Source organism: Bactrocera neohumeralis, chromosome 4, assembly GCF_024586455.1.
Source record: "Bactrocera neohumeralis isolate Rockhampton chromosome 4, APGP_CSIRO_Bneo_wtdbg2-racon-allhic-juicebox.fasta_v2, whole genome shotgun sequence".
NCBI classification, from domain to species: Eukaryota; Metazoa; Arthropoda; class Insecta; order Diptera; family Tephritidae; genus Bactrocera; species Bactrocera neohumeralis.
In genome coordinates, this window is record NC_065921.1 from 48,768,750 (window position 1) to 48,789,781 (window position 21,032).

At 36.8% G+C, this 21,032-nt stretch overlaps 2 protein-coding genes across 3 annotated transcripts in view; one reads left to right on the top strand and one right to left on the bottom strand.

Moving 5' to 3' along the window:
- Nucleotides 1-873: 873 nt before the first annotated feature.
- LOC126754501 (ubiquitin-like modifier-activating enzyme 1) lies at nt 874-8,760 on the top strand. Of its 2 annotated transcripts, none has more exons than XM_050466523.1 (7): nt 874-975; nt 1,442-2,498; nt 5,365-6,416; nt 6,468-7,131; nt 7,191-7,499; nt 7,598-7,974; nt 8,035-8,760. In XM_050466523.1, the coding sequence occupies exons 2-7, from the start codon at nt 1,701-1,703 to the stop codon at nt 8,447-8,449; spliced, it is 3,615 nt and encodes a 1,204-aa protein (XP_050322480.1). In that variant the 5' UTR covers nt 874-975; nt 1,442-1,700; the 3' UTR covers nt 8,450-8,760. The 2 variants fall into 2 exon arrangements, with proteins under 2 accessions (XP_050322480.1, XP_050322479.1); XM_050466522.1 differs by having other exon boundaries at nt 905-1,009.
- An 8,941-nt stretch (nt 8,761-17,701) lies between these two features.
- LOC126754526 (matrix metalloproteinase-2) overlaps nt 17,702-21,032 on the bottom strand; it is a 380,711-nt gene continuing 377,380 nt past the window's right edge. The window contains exons 6-8 of the mRNA XM_050466600.1: nt 20,337-20,854; nt 20,124-20,265; nt 17,702-19,872 (exon numbers count right to left, since the gene is read on the bottom strand). Of these exons, the coding sequence (XP_050322557.1) occupies nt 19,304-19,872; nt 20,124-20,265; nt 20,337-20,854 (1,229 nt within the window). The 3' untranslated portion in view covers nt 17,702-19,303. The remainder of the gene's footprint in view (nt 19,873-20,123; nt 20,266-20,336; nt 20,855-21,032) is intronic.

Consider the following 21,032-nt stretch of genomic DNA (forward strand, 5'->3'; position numbering starts at 1 on the left):
AATACTTCTTAAAATATAATTTTTTTCTTTAACGGCTTAATAGTTACTGCAACTCGCCACCGGACATTTCATTTTTCAAAATCAATATATGTACATATGTATTTTATACTTATAAATTGAGATAAACATAAACCTTGGTAATCAGAATTTCTTTTAACCATTCATTTAACTGGCAATTATGTTGCCAATAGATAAATGTATAAATATGAAAATGACCCAAATATGATTATATTAATTTTACTAAAACTTTTTCACTATAAACTAATAAATGAAGAATATTTCAAGAATTGCTATTCTTTGACTCTCATTCTCATCTCAAAAGAATTACGTTACAAGATCCCGGTATAGTGAAATTTGTTTTTCTAACAAATGTACATCCTAAACTGAAAAAGTAACGGTAAATATTTATCGTAATTGTGGATTTTATATGTAAAAACTGGCGTTGAATGTAAAAACTCTTAATTAACTGAAGTTATCAAAATTATTTATATTAAAAATTTTTTTAAAGATAGTTCATAGTATCATCCATTACTGAATCTTGTTGTCGTTTTTTAATTTCGATAAAATGCACTGAAATAATAATATATGTATGTAAGTATATCCTGGTAGTTACTTCATTGTTTAACTGTAACAATAAAACATTTCATATTTCTCATTTAAAATTAATGATACAACAAGGTAAAATTAGCTTATTTTATGCTTACTTCGCAGCATTGGTCGTTCTATTTATAACATACATATGTATGCATATAGTTTAAAAAAGCTATTTTTTTCCTGCACCAATGTATTTTCGGTACCTAAGTACCTTTATTATTTACCGAAAAGAGGCATTTAAAATACAGCTCTGAGTGATTTTCTTTGTTCTTTTCAACTGCTTCGCAGACTAGAATTTGTGTAAAAAGCGTTCGTTTGAGTGATATTAGTGAATTTCGCAGTTAAAATTTTTGCGAAATTAGTGTACATTTCGATAAAAAGGTATTTTTAGGCATTACGAATTGCAAAATTCATAGTGAGTGTTATTATTTAGTTCCTATTAAGATGGACTTATAATTACTGGATAAGTGATAGAAATTTAACCAAACACTGGTATCTTTTCATATTCTCGCTTGATTGGCAAATGAATAAGTAACAGATGGGAAATCAAATAGTAAATGAGCGCAGGAGTTGATTATATATGTTTATTTGTATGGCATTGGAAGAAAAACGTGCGGTAGAATGGAGTTTGACAACCAGAAATTGTTGTGTCTTGTAGACATTGAATGCCATGTGGGGTTCTTAAAATAATGTGGCGTGTTTTTAAATCTGATTAAATATACAACATTGCAATTGCATTGCAACATTTATCGCCTTCCAAAGCCGCTACTAATAAAATATATAAAACCAGTAACTGTTTAAACATACATCATTAATTGAGAATGTTCTCGATTTGTTTTCTTTATAGTTTCATCGTACATAAGTTTATCTTTGCCGTGAGACATAAACAACTATAGTAGTTATAAAAATTGTGTGTTAGCCGTTTGCTATCAAAATATAATTCATACTGCTGTTCAGTTCTACAATAAGAAAGTAAATCAGTCTTTAAAGGAAATAAACTTCATGAACATCCATTGAAAGTTGCACTATTAGAAACTAATTTAAGAGTGCACAAATAGTAAGTGCAAATATTTACTCGCTTATAGTCTTAGGACGCCTGCCGCCCAATGTCTTCTAGTTCGCCAACAGCTGACCAAAACTCTTCCGCAGAGCCACCAGCAGCTAAAAAGCGAAAGCTGCTTGCGTCTACCGGCGCTGCTTCAAGCCTCAGCAAAAACAATAAAAACAACACGGACAACGGTGAGGATAGCGAAAATAACGAATGTGGTGTGGAAGAAACTAACGTTGACGTATCATTTGTAAAAGCCGGTGAATCGGCACAAAAGGTGAATGCAATCGTGCCATCTCGTTCGATTTCGTTAAGTGGTGGTGATATTGTTGACTCTGTCGGTTCTACTTGCACGGGTGAGAAAAGTGGTAGTGGAAGCGACAGTACATTGTCGACAGTGAAGAAAGAAAGCGGTCAAAGTAATCAAAGCGGAGTTTCTGTTTCGTGTGAAAGTGTAGTGGCAGAAGAAAAAACTGAATCGAAGAAGTTAGTGGAAGTGGAAGAAAAAAATTCTCAAGTGAACAATTTTGCAACGACTTCAACGTTAATTTGCGATAGAAGCAATAAAGTTAATAACTCAAACGGTAACAAAACGAATTCACAGGTAGTGCCCGGAGCAAACAACCAAATGGCTGGTGGTAATCCTACGAACGACTCACGTTCGCGCGGCGCTTCTGACATTGATGAATCGCTTTACTCGCGCCAACTCTATGTGCTGGGTCATGATGCAATGCGTCGCATGGCAAATTCAGACATTTTGCTGTCGGGTATTGGCGGTTTAGGTCTTGAGATCGCTAAGAATGTAATTTTAGGAGGAGTGAAATCGATCACACTTCATGATAAGGAAAATTGTACAGTGAGTATTATATTTTAATGCATTCTATTATTTATTATAAAAATTACTTTTAAAATATAAAAAATGTCTTCTCGCAAGCGTATTTATCTAAAGTATTATAAATAATGTGTGCCTTGGACGGGAGGAAAAATCAATAAAAGTTTTTCCTATTATCTGACCAACGAAACAATTTCTTTTCTGGCATATATCAGATTTGCCGCCGTTTTTGTTCTATCTATTTACGTGGTAAAAAACCTTGATTTGTTGTGTGGGTACATGTATTGATTATTTTCAATATTTTGCATATTCATTGCTATCTTCGAATCCAGAGCGAACTAAATTAGCTAAGTACTGGCGATTTCTTATTTGATATTTAAACATTTTCGTATTAAAATTGATCGCAAAAAAGGAAAAAAATTATTTATATTTGCGTATATGCATATACATATGTTTGTACGTTATATATTCAGTATGTGCCAGTATGAACGGCAGATATATTTCTTTCTTACTTTCTATTTAACATTACAAATGTAATATATTTTATCTCTAAAAACATAAAGGGATGTAAAATAATTACTAATAGCAGTTAATTTTACAATATAGTCCAAAAAATTTACTGAAAATAAAAATGTTTGATAGGTAAGATGATTCATTGTCACCAACGTCTATGTTCAATGCATTAGAACGAAACAGGCATAATATACTATATAAAGTTCCAGGCGGTTTGCACTGAGTAAAACAAGTTCAGATATTTATGTGGTACGAACAGTATATATGTAACTTGTGTACATGTTTCATGGTATGAGATTGGTGTAGTGCGCCGCGTTGTTCTGGAGAGTTTCACAGTACTTTTGTGTGAGTTTCTTATTTTTCTTTGTTTAACAAGTTTACTATGTATTTTTTCACAAACTCATATAAGATTTCTTAATGTAATTTTGAAATTGCAGAAACTAACCCTTCGTATTTTAGACAGCGGAGATAAAAGAGAACAGTGTTATTTGTATGTTAAAAGAAAATGGAATTATATATTGAATATTGAATCACCATTAGTATTTTTTCTTGAGGGTTGAATTAAATAAACTTTGTTTTCTTATGCTCTATCAAATTATTTTTGTTAATTCTTTAATAAAGTTTTCAAATTAAGGGTTCAGTAGGGTAATCTTTTAAAATTTTTTTTTCGGTTCCCTTGAACTTTAAACGCGTTTTTCTCAAACTGCACTTTTTTTTAAACTGACGGACATGATTCCGGTCGAACTACTCAACCGCTAAATTTTTTTTTAAATATTCTCAAAACGCCTGGCTATTGTCCCTATATTTTTTATAATTTATTTACAAAAACTTATATAAAAAAGCATGGGAAAAAACGTTAATTATTTTTTTATTTATCAACATTTTTTCATGATTCTAGTAAATTGGGTTTTTGTGTTTCAAATGATCCAAACATGAGAAATCGTGTCCGCCAGTGAAAAAATGCATCTCATCAAAAAAATCCGAAAAAATTTGATTATACACTCCAGATATACATACATACATATAGTCACCTGAAATGCAAAATAACGTATCATCAAAAAATTCGAAATTGAGTGCCTTATTGATTACGATTCACTACTTCAAATTACAAACATAATATTACATATGTATGTCCAACATTTTCAGGTTCTGCGCTCAGATATAAACCAGTTTTAACCAATATTAAAAATTTTTTTCACTTATGTTCCATTTTATGTCGTGTTTAATTTATGCCACTGTAAATTTCCGAAAATGTTGTTACGTTATTTAGCATTTCATGTGACGATATGTACCTCATGGTATGTGAAAAAAGTTCTATTGTAGAATAAAAATTTCTATAAAAAAAAATGTCAAAAAACAGGCCAGAATACTCTACTGACTGACCCCTTAAAATATTTTTCTTAATTAATATTTAGTACAAATATTTTTTTAATTATACTATTATTTTAAAACTTAAATCGTCTGGTTATACATCATATGTACATAAGTATCTAATAACAAGACAGCTATTACTGTTTAAATTAGCTAAGTACTGGCGATTTCTTATTTGATATTTAAACATTTTCGTAATAAAATTGATCGCAAAAAAGGAAAAAATTATTTATATTTGCGTATATGCAAACTGTTTAAGACCAAATTTGGACCTGACTCTCAGATTAGAGATAGGGGCACAATTCCGATTTCTTTGGCGCCGCGATCTGATGGAATGCCATATGCTAATAAGCAGATATGAGCAATTCGCTGAAATCTCTCTTTTTCCTCTTTTTTTATTTAGCAATCTTAGTTCTAATAAAACAAGTATCTTTAAATTATATATTAAATTAAAATGAGTATAAACAATCTTTCAATACATATGGATATTTTCCTGTTTATATTTAATAAACATATAAAACATACATACATATATAAAAAATATAAGTGTTAACAAGATTATTTTAGCATATTTCTCCTCTGGGGCAGCTGCCCTATTAGCACAAACCCCATTTATACCGAAATTCTATTTTTTAACCCGACGCCAAAGTAATCGGAATCGGAATAATTACTTTTTCAGCTATAGTTAACTCTTTTCCTTTAGGCATTAACATAGCAATAAGCGAAATGAACTCAACATACTTTTGTGATTAAAGGTTCCCGCCACCGCAAACATTTTTTTCAGCCTTAAAGTATTAGTACATTTTGGTTTATGTTGCATAGTGGTTTCGTTCAACAAAGTAAACTTATAAAAATTAATTTTGTTCAGGTTGTTTTTAAGTTGTATATTCGCAAAGTTTAAAATATGAATCTACATAAATGCGTAGATGTATGTATATATATTTATTATTAATCTCTAAAAACTAATTAAAATAATGAATATAAACATTTTTCATATTTTCTACAGATTCGTGATTTATCATCGCAATTTTACCTAAGCGAATCGGAAGTAGGGCGCAATCGTGCAGAAGCTTCTTGTGACCAATTAGCTGAGTTGAATAATTATGTTCGGACCACTGCATATACTGGCGATTTAACCGAAGATTTTTTGCAGCAGTTTCGTGTTATTGTACTGACAGATTCTGATAGTAATGAACAACATCGTATTGCAAAGTTTGCTCACAAAAATGGTATAGCATTGATCATAGCCGAAACGCATGGCCTTTTCGCGAAAATTTTCTGTGACTTTGGAGAGAATTTCACGATTTACGATCAGGATGGCGCACAGCCCATATCCACCATGATAGCAAGTATTACTCATGATTCTCAAGGAGTGATAACTTGTTTAGATGAAACTCGTCATGGCTTGAATGATGGTGATTATGTGACCTTCAGCGAAGTTCAAGGTATGACGGAGTTAAATGGCTGCGATCCGATTAAAATCAGTGTATTGGGTCCATATACATTTAGCATTGGTGACACAAGTAAATGTAGTGAATATGTTTCTGGTGGTATTGCCACTCAAGTAAAAATGCCCAAAATTGTGAATTTCAAATCCCTTGAAGAAGCTGAGAAAGAACCTGAGTTCTTAGTATCAGACTTTGCAAAATTTGACCATCCCACTTCTTTACATATTGCTTTCTCTGCCTTACACAAATATATTGAGCAAGTTGGAAAGCCACCACGCCCATGGAATGAGGAAGATGCGCAAACATTTCTACAAATGTGCAAATCTGTCAACGCAGAAATCAATGATAACGTAGTTTTGTTATTTGCGAAGACATGTTCTGGTAACACCAGTCCTATAGACGCAGCAATTGGCGGATTTGTTGCACAAGAAGTTCTTAAAGCATGCACGGGGAAATTCACACCCATATATCAATGGTTGTATTATGATGCTATTGAGTGTCTGCCCACCAATGGTGTTGAGGAAGAAGACGCTCAGCCGATAGGTTCGCGTTACGACGCACAAATCGCCATTTTTGGAAAGACTTTTCAGGAAAAATTGGGAGACGCAAGGTGCGTGATATAAATTTTTATTTTTGGAAAATATTATTTTTTGTCTTTTAGATATTTTATCGTTGGAGCTGGAGCTATTGGTTGCGAGTTGCTCAAAAATTTCGCAATGATTGGAGTTGGTGCCCGTGATGGAGAAATAGTTATAACCGATATGGATTTAATCGAAAAGTCGAATTTGAACCGCCAATTTCTATTTCGGCCGCATGATGTACAGAAGCCAAAAGCGAAAACTGCTGCAAATGCCATTAAAAAGATGAATCCGGAAATCAAAGTCACTGCTTATGAGTTGCGTGTTGGACCCGAGACAGAAAAAGTATTTTCGGAAGAATTTTTCGGAAAGTTAAATGGTGTAGCTAATGCATTAGACAATGTGGACGCTCGTATATATATGGATCGCAAATGTGTATTTAATCGTTTGCCCTTGGTGGAGTCCGGTACTCTTGGCACAATGGGCAACGTGCAAGTTATTGTACCGTTTTTAACTGAATCGTATAGTTCATCGCAAGATCCTCCAGAGAAGAGCATCCCTATTTGCACACTAAAGAACTTTCCTAATGCAATTGAACACACGTTGCAATGGGCGCGCGATATGTTTGAAGGCGTGTTTACACAGTCTCCGGAAAATGCTGCACAATACTTATCAGATCCAAATTTCATTGAACGCATCATTAAACTGCAAGGTATTCGACCGCTTGAAATCTTAGAATCTGTTAAGGTAAGATTGAAAAGTACGTAAATATAAAACTTACTAACTGTTTTGTAATAAAAATTTAGAAAGCCTTAGTAGATGAAAGGTCTACGAACTTCTTGGATTGCGTGAAATGGGCTAGGAATCACTGGGAAGAGCACTATGCAAATCAAATCAAACAATTGCTATATAATTTCCCACCAGATCAAATAACGTCTAGTGGGCAACCATTTTGGTCCGGCCCGAAGCGTTGTCCCCAACCATTGATTTTCGATATTAACGACGACCTACATTTAGATTACATATATGCAGCGGCGAATTTACGTGCAGAGATGTACGGGATTGAGCAAGTGCGTAATAGGCAGCAAGTAGCAAACCTTGTTAAGGAAGTGAAGGTAAGCAAAAAATAACAAAAATAATATTTTTTTTAATAAATAAGTAGTATTCGTTTTCATCAAACTGCATATATTTTAAATTAATTCATATTTTACAGGTTGCTGAGTTCAAACCACGTTCTGGTGTAAAAATTGAAACCAACGAAAGTGCTGCTGCTGCAGCTGCTAACAATTTCGACAACTCAGATGTTGACCAAGATCGCGTAAACAAAATTTTAACTGAATTGAAGGCTCTGCGTGAAAGCAAAACTACGCTGGTGGTTAAACCATTGGAATTCGAAAAGGACGATGATAATAATTTCCATATGGACTTCATAGTTGCAGCATCTAATCTGCGTGCTGCCAATTATAAGATTCCTCCAGCTGATCGGCACAAGTCTAAATTAATCGCTGGAAAAATCATTCCAGCTATTGCCACAACTACATCACTCGTCTCTGGCTTGGCTGTTCTCGAGGTTATGAAACTGATTATAGGGTAACCAAAATCAAAACAGAGTGTCGATTTAAAAATATTAATATTTTATTGCCTTTACAGACATAGGGAAATGGATAAATTTAAAAATGCTTTTGCAAACTTGGCATTACCTTTCATAGCATTCTCAGAGCCCATGCCTGCCGCAAAGAATTCGTATTATGGTAAGGAGTGGACGCTATGGGATCGTTTTGAAGTGGCTGGAGAGCTAACGTTGCAAGAATTTCTCGATTATTTTGAAAAGAAAGAGAAATTGCAAATAACGATGTTATCCCAGGGCGTTTCGATGCTTTACTCGTTCTTCATGCCGAAAGCTAAATGTGCAGAACGGTTGCCTCTACCCATGACTGAAGTGGTTCGACGAGTCTCGCGAAAACGCATTGAATCACATGAACGCTCTTTGGTATTTGAGATCTGTTGCAATGACGAGGATGGTGAGGATGTTGAAGTGCCGTATGTGCGATATACTATACCCTAAAATAATTATTAGTGATACAACAAATTCACTAGGCGATCGGAAATCGCTATTCTTTGAATTCAATACAACTATGGTTTAATATTTTTGATATAATTTAATGCGAATAAATATTACTTGCTGTCCTTTATAATCTTAAAAAATCATTATTTTCAATATGAAAGTAAAAAAAGTATTCAGGAAATGATACATTAACGAAAATAATAAGAGTCATAACTGGAGCAAAATGAATATTTCTAACAGTTCGAACTCGTTTATCATCAGTACGCGTAATGAATTTTTTTGTTTCAAATATAAATATACATACTTATCAATGGAACTTTATTTTATTTATTAAATTTTAAGTATGTAGGAGTGAGAGACTATAAAATATAAATATAATAAAAATTAAAAATTCATGGCAAATAATTGTATTTTTCTTAAAATGTATGCATATAGATGTTTATTGAAATATGTAGCAGTGCAGATGACTTTTATTTTTCAGATTGATCAATCCTATTATAAAAAGCCCATTAAGGAAGGAAAAAAGTTTTAGGAATGATAAGTAATATATTATTTCATATTTTTTTTTAACATTCAATTTAAGCCTAACGATAAGTTTCAGAATCTTAGTAACTAATGAATTGCTGTTTTAGTCCATTATTTGTAATGGACAAGTTTCGAAAGGTATTTTTGCCAGGTATTTTCGTCAGGTATTTTTGCCAGGTATTTATCACTTGTGTTTACCATTGGTATTTCAAGGTGTCTATGTTTATTCTCGTTGCGGATGTACCATGGTGGACCATTTTAATTGGAATCCCATTTTGTGGGTACTAGTTGCGCAGGCAGAACCCTATAATTGTATTCCACACATCTATATTGGCTTCATGACTGATAACCAATTTAAGCTGGCGGTTTTAAGTTTGAGGTACTGTATTTGTGCAAAAATGTGCAGAAATGTGGTTCTTCCAGGTAAAATGCCTATCTAGGCGAATGCCAAGGTATTTAACTTCGTTTGCTTTAGTGGTTATTAAGTTGTTTAATTTCAGTGTTGGTTTAAGTCTGTAGAGTGATTGTGTCGTACTTACCCTTTTACGCCAGTGTGACAACCAACTTCCAACGAGTTTTAAGTGATTTTCTAGTGTATTTGTTGTTTTGATTGGCACTTCTTCTTCTTATTAATTGGCGTAGACACCGCTTACGCGATTATAGCCGAGTTAACAACAGCGCGCCAGTCGTTTCTTCTTTCGCTACGTGGCGCCAATTGGATATTCCAAGCGAAGCCAGGTCCTTCTCCACTTGGTCCTTCCAACGGAGTGGAGGTCTTCCTCTTCCTCTGCTTCCCCCCTCGGGTACTGCGTCGAATACTTTCAGAGCTGGATTGTTTTCATCCATCCGGACAACATGACCAAGCCAGCGTAGCCGCTGTCTTTTAATTCGCTGAACTATGTCAATGTCGTCATATATCTCATACAGCTCATCGTTCCATCGAATGCGATATTCGTCGTGGCCACCGTGGCCAATGCGCAAAGGACCATAAATCTTTCGCAGAATTTTTCTCTCGAAAACTCGTAACGTTGACTCATCGGTTGCTGTCATCGCCCAAGCCTCTGCACCATATAGCAGGACGGGAATTATGAGCGACTTATAGAGTTTAGCTTTTGTTCGTCGAGAGAGGACTTTACTTTTCAATTGCCTACTCAGTCCGAAGTAACACCTGTTGGGAAGAGCAATTCTACGTTGGATTTCCAGGCTGACGTTGGTGGTTTTAATGCTGGTTCCTAGGTAGACGAAATTATCTGCAACTTCAAAGTTATGACTGTTAAGTCGCGAGAGCGACGACTGTTTGTTTGATGACAGGAGATATTTCGTTTTGCCCTCGTCCTCGCTCTCAGCTAACCTGTATTGGTCACCCAGAACCCACCGCGTGGAGGTGGCTGCTATTCGGGTTCCTCCCAAGCCCAACCCAACCAACCAACCAGTTGGCTTGTTTTAGTCTGAATCTGTGTCAAATTTATTGATAAAATCAGATTTTGTACTAAACTTTGGCACTTGTTGCCTAGATTTCAGTGTAGAGCGAATAAAACGATCACGAGATTGGGGGCCAATAACTTTAGAAGATACCTCTGTCACCAGTTTGACGGTTCTCTCGACTGCCACGGTGTGAGAGGGGAATTCACTAAATTTCCATACCTCTGCAGTGTCTCCCGACAGCCCTTTCATGAGTTCTTCGTTAGAAACTGAACAAAGAACTGGTGGAACAGTCAAGGTAATAGTCTTCCAGTTAATCATATCGTAATAATTATTAGCTTTGAAATTCAGCTTTGGCACTTTATTACATCTAACCCTTCCATTAGCAGTGTCAGACTCTGCTTCTCTGGCTGCCAAAAGATGGTCAAGGGCCAACTTTCTGACTTATATCCGTTCGTCAGTCATCATACTAAGGAGAATGTTTTCTGGAAGAGCAAAAAAAAAAGCATTCTGTTGAATGGATGAATCGACAACCTTGGGCAGTTAAGCAGGTAAGTATCTCGACCTTTGAATTGCAGCATAGAGATGGCGGAAGCCATCTTTGATTGAACTGTTGAATCTTATTGAGAACCACAAAGGTGAGTAAACTGTAAGTATGTACTTGACCAAAATCTTTATTTCCTTTGTTGGTTTGTCAGTAGAAATGTATAATCTCAGAATTCTATTTGTACAGGTGGGCCAGCGAGATTTGCACATGTTACCTGGATGCATCGACGCTAAATCTGAGGAACATTGACCGGAAATAACAGCTTCTGATATTTTATAGCGATAAGCTTGGTCTGTGCTAAGTTGGGTCGGATTAATAACCTCAGAAGGTAATTGGCAGGATGGAAAACTTTCAAATTTGACAACAGGCAACTTCTCACAATCAGGGAGCAGTTTACCTATGTCGCCAGAGAATGTATTTGGACTCTTTGAGACACCATCTATGTGTTCGAAAAGAGCACGAAATGGAAGTTCGTTGAAATGAAGAAGACAAACAACCCACTGTAATCGCCTAGCTATTCTTTCTTCTAGTTTCCGAATGATTCCACCTTTCCAACCTGTGTTCGTGTTGGTGCCATCAGCACCGACAACTTCTAGATGTTCCACATCAACTGAATTGTCTTGTAAATGTTGCCATATAGCTTGCGTCTCATCCTCAGCTGACCCGGAAGGAGAGGTGACGTGGCCAAAGTGATGACAACCAGGTTCCGCTATAAGAGAAATATTTTCCTCTTTGACAGTGTCGTGATAGTACTTTTCACCTTCGCTGACTTGTGTAAGTGTATTGTCTTTGCGGCCGGCAAAATACAGCCCATATACAGAGTCAATACTTTCGGTGTTTTGGAGCTTAACTCCAACACTTTTCTTTGCCCGACTACTCTTGCATTTGTCAGTGACAAAGCTAGCCTGATCCTCTGTTATCAAACCTACTTTTTAGGCATCCAGAAAAGCAGATGAAACAATCAAGGCCGCTGCTCTATCACTTACTCCAAATCTTTGGGCAGCTAAAACAGTGTGTTCTAATACTAGTGTGTTTTGTTTGGTTTTAGAGGATGGAAGAGAAAATTCATCATCAGCATTGTTTTTGGAAGAATCCATGTGCGACACATTTGTCGTCTGTATGAGAGTCTGGCTGATCTGAATGGTCACGTGTTCTAGCTGATACTTTTCTGGTAAGTGTTGATTTTGAATGACGTTTTGAAAGCTTTTCTTTACGTTAATTTTTCTTTGTAATCTTTTTTGTTTCAGGTAGATCAACACTTCCAATGCGACCAATTCTTCTGGTTCTCTGGTCCAAGAGAAATGGTTGTTCAATGATAGGAACTTTCCTTTCCTTTGGACAAGTGCAAGAAGAAAAATAAATGCATTTACAAGCAGCGATATCAAATAATTTTCCGGCAGAAGAGACAAAGTCGTCTCTTTTAGAGCTAAAACCTATTGGGTTCCTTAAAAACATTTTTTTAAGTGTCAGAAATTTCTTATGGTATGTGGTGAGCATTTGTACAACTCTGGTGTGTGAAACTATCAGAATAGATGACTTTTTGAAAGAATTTTCAACCTTTTTTGCAACTATTTCTGTGACCTCTTTACTCCTAGGTTCATAGTTGTCGTCTCGGAGTCGCCCTATATGAAATCTTTCAAACTGGTAACACAAAAGAACATCCTGGTAAGTAGGTAACTGGGACTCAGAGAGATTGTACGGTTATATATCACAAACACAGGACATTTCTGTCTAAATTTAAATTTAGATACAGACATTTTGAGTTCTGTGTTCTGTTGAGAGAATATAAGTGATAGCACTCGGCGAAATCAACGACAAGAGTGAAGGAACTCGATGAAAAAATATTTATGTGGAGACCAGTCCGAACGTGTCGTATGGCGCAGGGAAATGAATGTAAGTGATAGAACTCGGCGAAATCACCGACAAAAGTGAAGGAACTCGATGAAAAAATATTTGTGTGGAGACCTATCCGAACGTGTCTTTTGGCGTAGGTGATTAGCACTCGGCGAAATCAACGTCAAGAAGTGTGGCCGCAAGCCGACTTTCACCTTGCGCTGTGGCGCGTCGCCTTTTCGCTCGTATCTCGGGAACGGTTCGTCCTGCGGCCATGATCACATATACCATTTCGGTAGCAAATGACGTGACAAATAACTTTTGTTTTAAACATTATGCCATGAGATGCGTATTTCAGGCGCTAGTTAGACAATTTCACGATTTTAGGCGAATTTCCGAAATTTCAAGGCCGGATTTGGGGTTGAAGATGCAATCCGATCTCAAAACAAAAAGTTGCATTGGAATCAGGAAGTACTAAGGCAACTTTTCCGCACTATTAAAAACCCCGAATCGAAAAAAGTCCGGAATCGACCCACCCTACTGTACACTCTTATAGAAGATGGTACCTTCTCTATTTAGTTCTGCAGCTCGAACTATTTCCTCCAGAAGCAGGTTGAAGAAGTCGCACGATAGGGAGTCGCCTTGTATGAAACCTCGTTTGGTATCGAACGGTTCGGAGAGGTCCTTCCCGATCCTGACGGAGCTTTTGGTGTTACTCAACGTTAGTTTACACAGCCGTATTAGTTTTGCGGGGATACCAAATTCAGACATCGCTGCATAAAGGCAGCTCCTTTTCGTGCTGTCGAAAGCAGCTTTGAAGCGACGAAGAGGTGGTGTGTGTCTATTCTTCTTTTACGGGTCTTTTCCAAGATTTGGCGCATGGTGAATATCTGGTCGGTTGTTGATTTTCCAGGTCTGAAGCCGCACTGATAACGTCCAATCAGTTTGTTGACGGTGGGCTTTAATCTTTCACACAATACGCTCGATAGAACCTTATATGCGATGTTGAGGAGGCTAATCCCATGGTAGTTGGCGCAGATTGTGGGGTCTCCTTTTTTATGGATTGGGCACAGCACACTTAAATTCCAATCGTTGGGCATGCTTTCGTCCGGCCATATTTTACGAAGAAGCTGATACATGCTCCTTATCAGTTCTTCGCCGCCGTGTTTGAATAGCTCGGCCGGCAATCCATCGGCCCCCGCCGCTTTGTTGTTCTTCAGGGGGGTAATTGCTATTCGAACTTCCTCATGGTCGGGCTCCGGTCTTGAAACCTTCTGTGAGCCGCCGCATTTTTTCGTAGAATTTTCGAGCATTACCCCTGTCGGCCAGCTTATCAAGCTCTTCGTACTCACGCATTTCAGCCTCTTTCTTTTTCTGTCTGCAAATGCGTCTCGCTTCCCTTTTCAACTCTCGGTATCTATCCCATCCCGCACGTGTTGTGGTCGAACGTAACGTTGCGAGGTAGGCAGCCTGTTTTCTCTCCGCTGCGACACGGCACTCCTCGTCGTACCAGCTGTTCTTTTGCACTTTCCGAAAACCAATGTCTTCGGTTGCAGCTGTACGTAAGGAATTTGAAATGCCGTCCCACAGTTCAGGAGTGCAAGCCGAGTAGAAAATCGTTCGGCTGTCTGTTGTGATTGCAGCTTCTCGACGTCGAACCTTCCTTGTGTTTGTTGGCGTGCGTTTTTTGCTGCACAGAGGCGGGTGCGAATCTTGGCTGCAACAAGATAGTGGTCCGAGTCGATGTTAGGACCTCGGAGCGCACGCACATCTAAAACACTGGAGACGTGTCTTCCGTCTATCACAACTTGATCGATCTGGTTGGTAGTTTTTCGATCCGGAGACAGCCAGGTGGCTTGATGAATCTTCTTATGCTGGAATCTAGTACTACAGATAACTATATTTCGGGCCCCGGCGAAGTCAATCAGCCTCAACCCATTTGGGGATGTTTCGTCGTGGAGGCTGAATTTACCGACCGTAGTGCCAAAGATACCTTCTTTGCCCACCCTGGCGTTAAAGTCGCTAAGCACTATTTTGACATCATTTTGAAGGCATCTTTGGTCACATCGTCCTTCTCTTCCGTCGGGGCGTGGGCGCAAATTGATTGGCACTTGCTTCGACATAAAATAGCGGTGTTGTCTGCGTATGTTGAGGTTAGTGCTTTTGCACTCGTTGAAATGTCTGGTAAATAAGACATATAGTATTGGTCCCAAAACGCTGAATTGAGAAACCCCAACCATAATTGGATACTTTTCTGAGATAAATTCCTTTAAGCCGCCGGTTAGTGAGGTATGATATGAACTGAAGGAAGTTTTTTGACAAAGTCAGTTGAATTTTATGTATGCTTAATTAATTTTTTGGGGTTAACAAGACGAGAACCCCAGCAAGTATGTTTAGCACTGTAATCGACTTCTGCAATAAATCTTTAACCTATAGTACAAAAAATATCATTAAATTAGATGTCGGTTTGGAAGCGTGGTTGCAATAAATGTTAGAAATTAGTAGATTAATTTCTCGATTTTCGAGACATACTGAAGTTGGCATGAGCTTTTTCGTCTAGATGATTTAGTTTAGCTTTGAGTACTTTATAAACATGACAGCCTCGATAGTTTGCAGGTTTCGCCAGTTTAAAAGATTTTTGGCAAACTCCAAACGCGCTTTGACATGTCTTTGACTAAGTGAAGGAACTTTTCGTGGGCTTCGCGCATTAATTGTTTTTGCTGAAGCGGACAATACATCGTTCCTATTTCTAGCTTTGCATATGGCACCACGTTTTTCAGGCTTTACTTCATAAAACTTCTTCTTTACTGGCGGAGACACAGCGCGCCAGTCGCCTCTTTTTTCGCTATTTTGCGCCAATTCGAGATACCAAGTGCAGCCCTTCTGCAGGTCCTTCTCCACTTGATGTTTCCAAAGGAGTGGATTGAAAACTTTCAAAGTTGGAGTGTTCTCTTCTATCCGGACAACATGATTCGCTAAATTACATATGTCAATCTCGCCGTATATCTCTCGAACACTCCTAATGCCGACTCAACAGATGATGTCATTGTCCATGCCTTCACACCATATAGAAGGACGGGAATGATGAATGACTTGTAGAGTTTTATCTTTGTTCGTCGAGAGAGCACTTCAGTTTTCAATTGCCTACTCAGTCCAAAGTAGCACCTGTTGGCAAAAGTGATTCTGTGTCGGGTTGCTAGGCTGATAATGTTGTTGGTATTGATGTTGGTTCAAAGATACACGAAATTATCTACGACTTCAAAGTTATGAATGTCAACAGTGACGTGCGATGACGGTTTGTATGATGACAGGAGATATTTCGTCTTGTCCTCGTTCACAACCAGATCCATACCTTTCAGTTTCTTATCCAGTCTTGAGAAAGCAGAACTAATATCGTGGCTGTACAGCCAAAGCCGTGAAAGCTCATGACAACCCTCTACACTTTTTCAATTCGGACTTGCATATAACCAGTCCTATCTTATACAGCGCCTAATCGTTTCTAGAGACTCTTTCATCTTCAGAACAGGCTCTAGACCGGTTTTTTGTCTGAGCGTCTTCATTTTTAAAGCTTTGCTCACTTTTTCTCAGCGGCTCTTGATGTCTACCAAAAGGTTTTTCCCGTTTGCCTTCTCAGTTTTCAAGGACTGGAGCTTTCAAGAGTAACCCTAGACACAGAACTGAAGACATTGATGAACTTATCAATCGCATTCGCGATTTCGCGGATCAATTCCCTGTCGAAGCTTACTGTAATACAAGTCCCAATTTACATTTCTATAATATCTATTTGCGTTGCATTCTGGGCGCAAAAAGTCCAAGGACAAACTTATATATCTATGATCAAGGGAAAAACATTCCCAGAAGCTAGCCTAACGTCAAGGACCTCCGTGCTGCTAGCAGTCACAAAGATAGGGGAGTTTCCTCTATTGCAAATCGAAAGGTTTTCAACGCATTTAAAATAATACAGTGACTCAAATCTTTCATTTGTGTTCGAACTTCCCCTTATGCCTAGAATTACAAATTATAACATCGATTTGACACCTCTTGCGAAAGTGCGATGGATTTTAAACTACTAAAATTGCGATAATTCAATAAGTGAAAGCGCCAGAGGTATTAAATTTTACATCCGGGATGATACGGGAAAGCTTTATAAGATGTCATATATCGGGATCTGCTGGACCAATTTCAATTTCGGTAACATTATCCTAACATGTCTATGTATGTTGCAATGTAACACAACTTTCATTAGATTCCTTCATTTTTATTAAGATACGTAAGTATAAAAATTGTCAAAATCGGATTTTACCAGAGATATTGGTGAATGTGTGAGACACATAATTGAAATTCGCAAAAAATCCTTTCCTAATAAAAGCGTGTATTTATATCAAAAATGAACTGAATCCGGTCAGTACATCCCTTAGCCTCCATATACCCAATCATATTTGTGTTTAAAATATATAAAATCAGGTGAAAACTTGCCCAAGCTCCAATATAACTTATGTACATACCATATATCAGGATTTTCCAACATCTGGTACAAGTTGTAAGAGTATGAAATGTTCTGTTACACCTAAGCTCACATGTTTAATTCGAAGTTTTGCCAACACCTAAAGATATTTCCCGACTTTTTTCTTTGCAAATTGCAAGAGTATTAAATGTTGGGGCACACCCGTACTTAGCCCTTCCTCACTTGTTTTCGTTATATGCTTAATTCGTAGTAGGTCAGAAAAGACAGTTTCATTGTCAATCACATTGTTTCCCAAAAAGGAAGTTTCACACGATTCCATTAAATTGTCTAACCTAAAATGATGTTATAACCGCCTGTCAATAAAATATTGTGCAAATTTTCAGATCTTCACTCAAGTGATAACGTTGTAAACATTATTTCCAAAAAATTTAGAATAATAAAATATCGTTCTTTTGAAATATGTTTCTTATCTTGTTCTGCTTTTATTTATTTTTTTAGTGTATAATGTCAGACCCGCGGCAGATAGTCACATACTTACTTTTATAATAAAAGCTTCTTCGCCACGAATTTAAAGCAATTGCGGGCTTAATAACAGTAAAATGTGCAAACGTGTGTACTTATATTTTCAATTAATTTATTTACGAAATAGGTATGTAATTTGTTTAAATTATATAAAACTAAATTTGTGGATCTTAGTTTAATCTACATATGCTGAAAACAGAAAAATACAAAATTTGCTGGCATTACTTAACTAGGGTAATATCACATATTTCATGTTTATTTAATAATTCAAGTAAAAAAATTGTAAAAGCCTATATGTATGTATGCATTAATTCATTGCATTATTCTTAATTAAAGGCAGTTTTATAGATTTTGAATAGAATACACCTAAATACAAATAGTTAATTACAAGTAAGAAAGACTTAAGCTTAGACGAATTGTAAACCACAATAAAGGGCGCTTAAATGAAGATGATGAGAAGATCAGTGGCTTATTTCCTCATGGACAATGAACACTTCGATACAAAATTTAAGTGGAAATTTATAAGCTTTCTCAGTTCTTAAGTAGCTTTTCAAGACTACTACTCGCCCCTCGTTAAGATTCTTCGTGTAGCTACTTGAGAAGAAGTGACAAAAGACAAATGATGAAATCAAAGACACACGGATTAAAATACGATACATTGCTCTATTGATTTTGTATGGAACACCTTTACTTTGAAACGGATACTGCTAGTAGTAGTCAGCCAAATTTTTAATTTAATGCAGATTAGTGAGAGAAATACTCCTTCCCCGATAGGCGGTTCTATGCAATACGATATTTATCGAGTCAAGAACTCTCAACTCGTGTCAGCATCACTCCAAATTTTTTAGGACTATTTTCTGTCACCACAACAATATGTACATATATATTTATAGTAAAGTGAGCTACGCTGATTTCATTACGAAATTAAAGTTGTGTAACTTTGCAGTTTTGGGGCATAGCATTACATTAGAATTAAGACTGTTTTGGTAAGATTATTGAGACATACATAAAAAACTGGTTCTTTTCACAATTGTTTTTTTAGAAAGCGGTTTTAAAATCTGGTCAAGATTATGTAATGCCTAGTTTCGTCCGAACTTGACTCATTCTTACTTGCTGGAATTTACTCCATAATAATGGCATACACGTTAGTATTTCGAGTCGTGTAATGTGTTTATCTAAAGAGATGGTTTATTTTACTGTTCTTTTGAGATCTGTAAAGTATATGAGTGTACTAATGTCAATTTGTGAGTCGGAATTTATTTATATTTATTCTTACATATTTACAGAATTTCTGGATTATTCAAAATTAGTATAAATAAACTATTTTCCTCTAACGACAAGTTTTTGGATATGCTTATATATGGTACTTGTAACATACTAAATTACTAAATCTATGATTTTGTTTGAATGGCTATGGTATAGGTGTATGAAGACGCAATGTATTTAACTAAGACCGCATTTAATACATCAGGATAACTTTGAAAATACGTTGCTTTTAAAACTCAAATTCATAATTGTAAACGTTGCGTTTATAGACTTGTCAGACTGTAGTCCATGATATATCTGTCCAGAACCGATGCGATATCAGGAAAAGTGTAATCCAGAGCACCATCCTTCGTTGGGCGTGATTCCAACTAGCACCGCTACTAGGCGAATAGTAAACCATTGTTTCGTTTCGTTCAGATATGAGTGGCGCTGTCCACGTTTGCTCCTCATCGACTTCGTTGACGAGGCGTGGACAGTGCATCCACTTGCGTGCACTGAGCTTTGGGCGTGGGTGCGCCACTTCCATTAAGTCGTCGTTAAACTCCCAGTAGCCGTAGCCTTTGAAGAAATAGGTCTTACCATTGGTATACTTAAATGCGGCGTCTATGTTGTAACCAATACCACGCCAAATGGACATGTCACGAGGATAGTCTAATTCCACACGCCCAGTATCCTCATCTAATCGCCAGTATAAAGTTCCACTGGTGAGATAAGTGCGGTTATTGTAGCCCCACACGAAAGCGGCATCTATGTGGGTAAGCGATTGCGGTAGCCCTAAAGAGGTGAGTGGTTGCGGATAACCACCAACTAACGTAACTGAATCGAATACATAGTAATAACGACCTAGAATAAAGAAAAAGGGTTAGTTGAATTGTGAATATGACTATTGAAGTATAATAGGGGAAAATATTTGAGATGAAGTTTATCAAATATTCATTATATTTTTGAATATTGACTTCATTTCTTAAAAAATACGTAATGTGTTTCTTACTAAACATAAAATTTTACTCAAAAATAATTATCATTTTCTTTATACAGCAGCTTAGCATATATTTTGGGCTAATTAATATAAATATGTACAATGACGATCTTACCAATAAAGAAAACAATTTTTCGATCTTTGTTTTCATATACTGCATCAACTTTGGAGAAGTTCTTAGGCAACTCAGCCCACAGCCGATGAGTGTAAGTTGGGTATCCTGGATATAGGCCGTGATCACCAATCCGCCATAGGAACTATTGGGTAAAATAAATTTGGATTGTAGTATAAAATTCATGCAATTGAAAAAATGTATTTCTAAATATACCTGGCCACGAAATATGAATATTTCTCTACGTATGATCGAAATGGCATCGTAAGTAGTGTGACATGTATCGGGCTTCAATTTTTTTGGCTTAGTTGGTTGAGGAGGTGGATACCAAGTCCTGGTGGGATGTGGAGGGGAGTCAGTGCGTGGTCTATAAGTCGTTGTGGTTGGAAGTTTCCGATCACGTTGGTGTGGATTGTTGTTATAAGGATATCTTCGCCGTGGGTCATAAGGTTCGTTGGGTCGGTTCTGTGGGTAATATACCAATGGTCGTCGTGTAGTGGTTGTAGTTGTAGTTGTCGGTGGAGTTTTTGGTCGAGTTTGAGGTTTAAAGGGTCCCCATGTCTTATCTTTTGAGCCGTATAACTGTTGAATGGCATTGCGATCGTCAGCAGGAAGATTAATATCAACTTCATTGTCATGATACCATGGATACATAATAGCGTTTTGGTCAGAGGAATGCCCGAGACCCAAGGAGTGTCCAAATTCGTGAACTGCAACGCCGAGAAAGTTTGTTGCTGAAAGTAAAAACGTTGGTCTTGTTATTATTATGTTACTTTGAGTAGCATTAAATATATGATATAATATTAGTGCCACTAAATGTACGGGTATGTACAGGTAAATATTTGATTTAAATGAATTGGACCAAAAACAAAAAACGACAGCAATATTACGACTTAACTTGCAATCTATTTT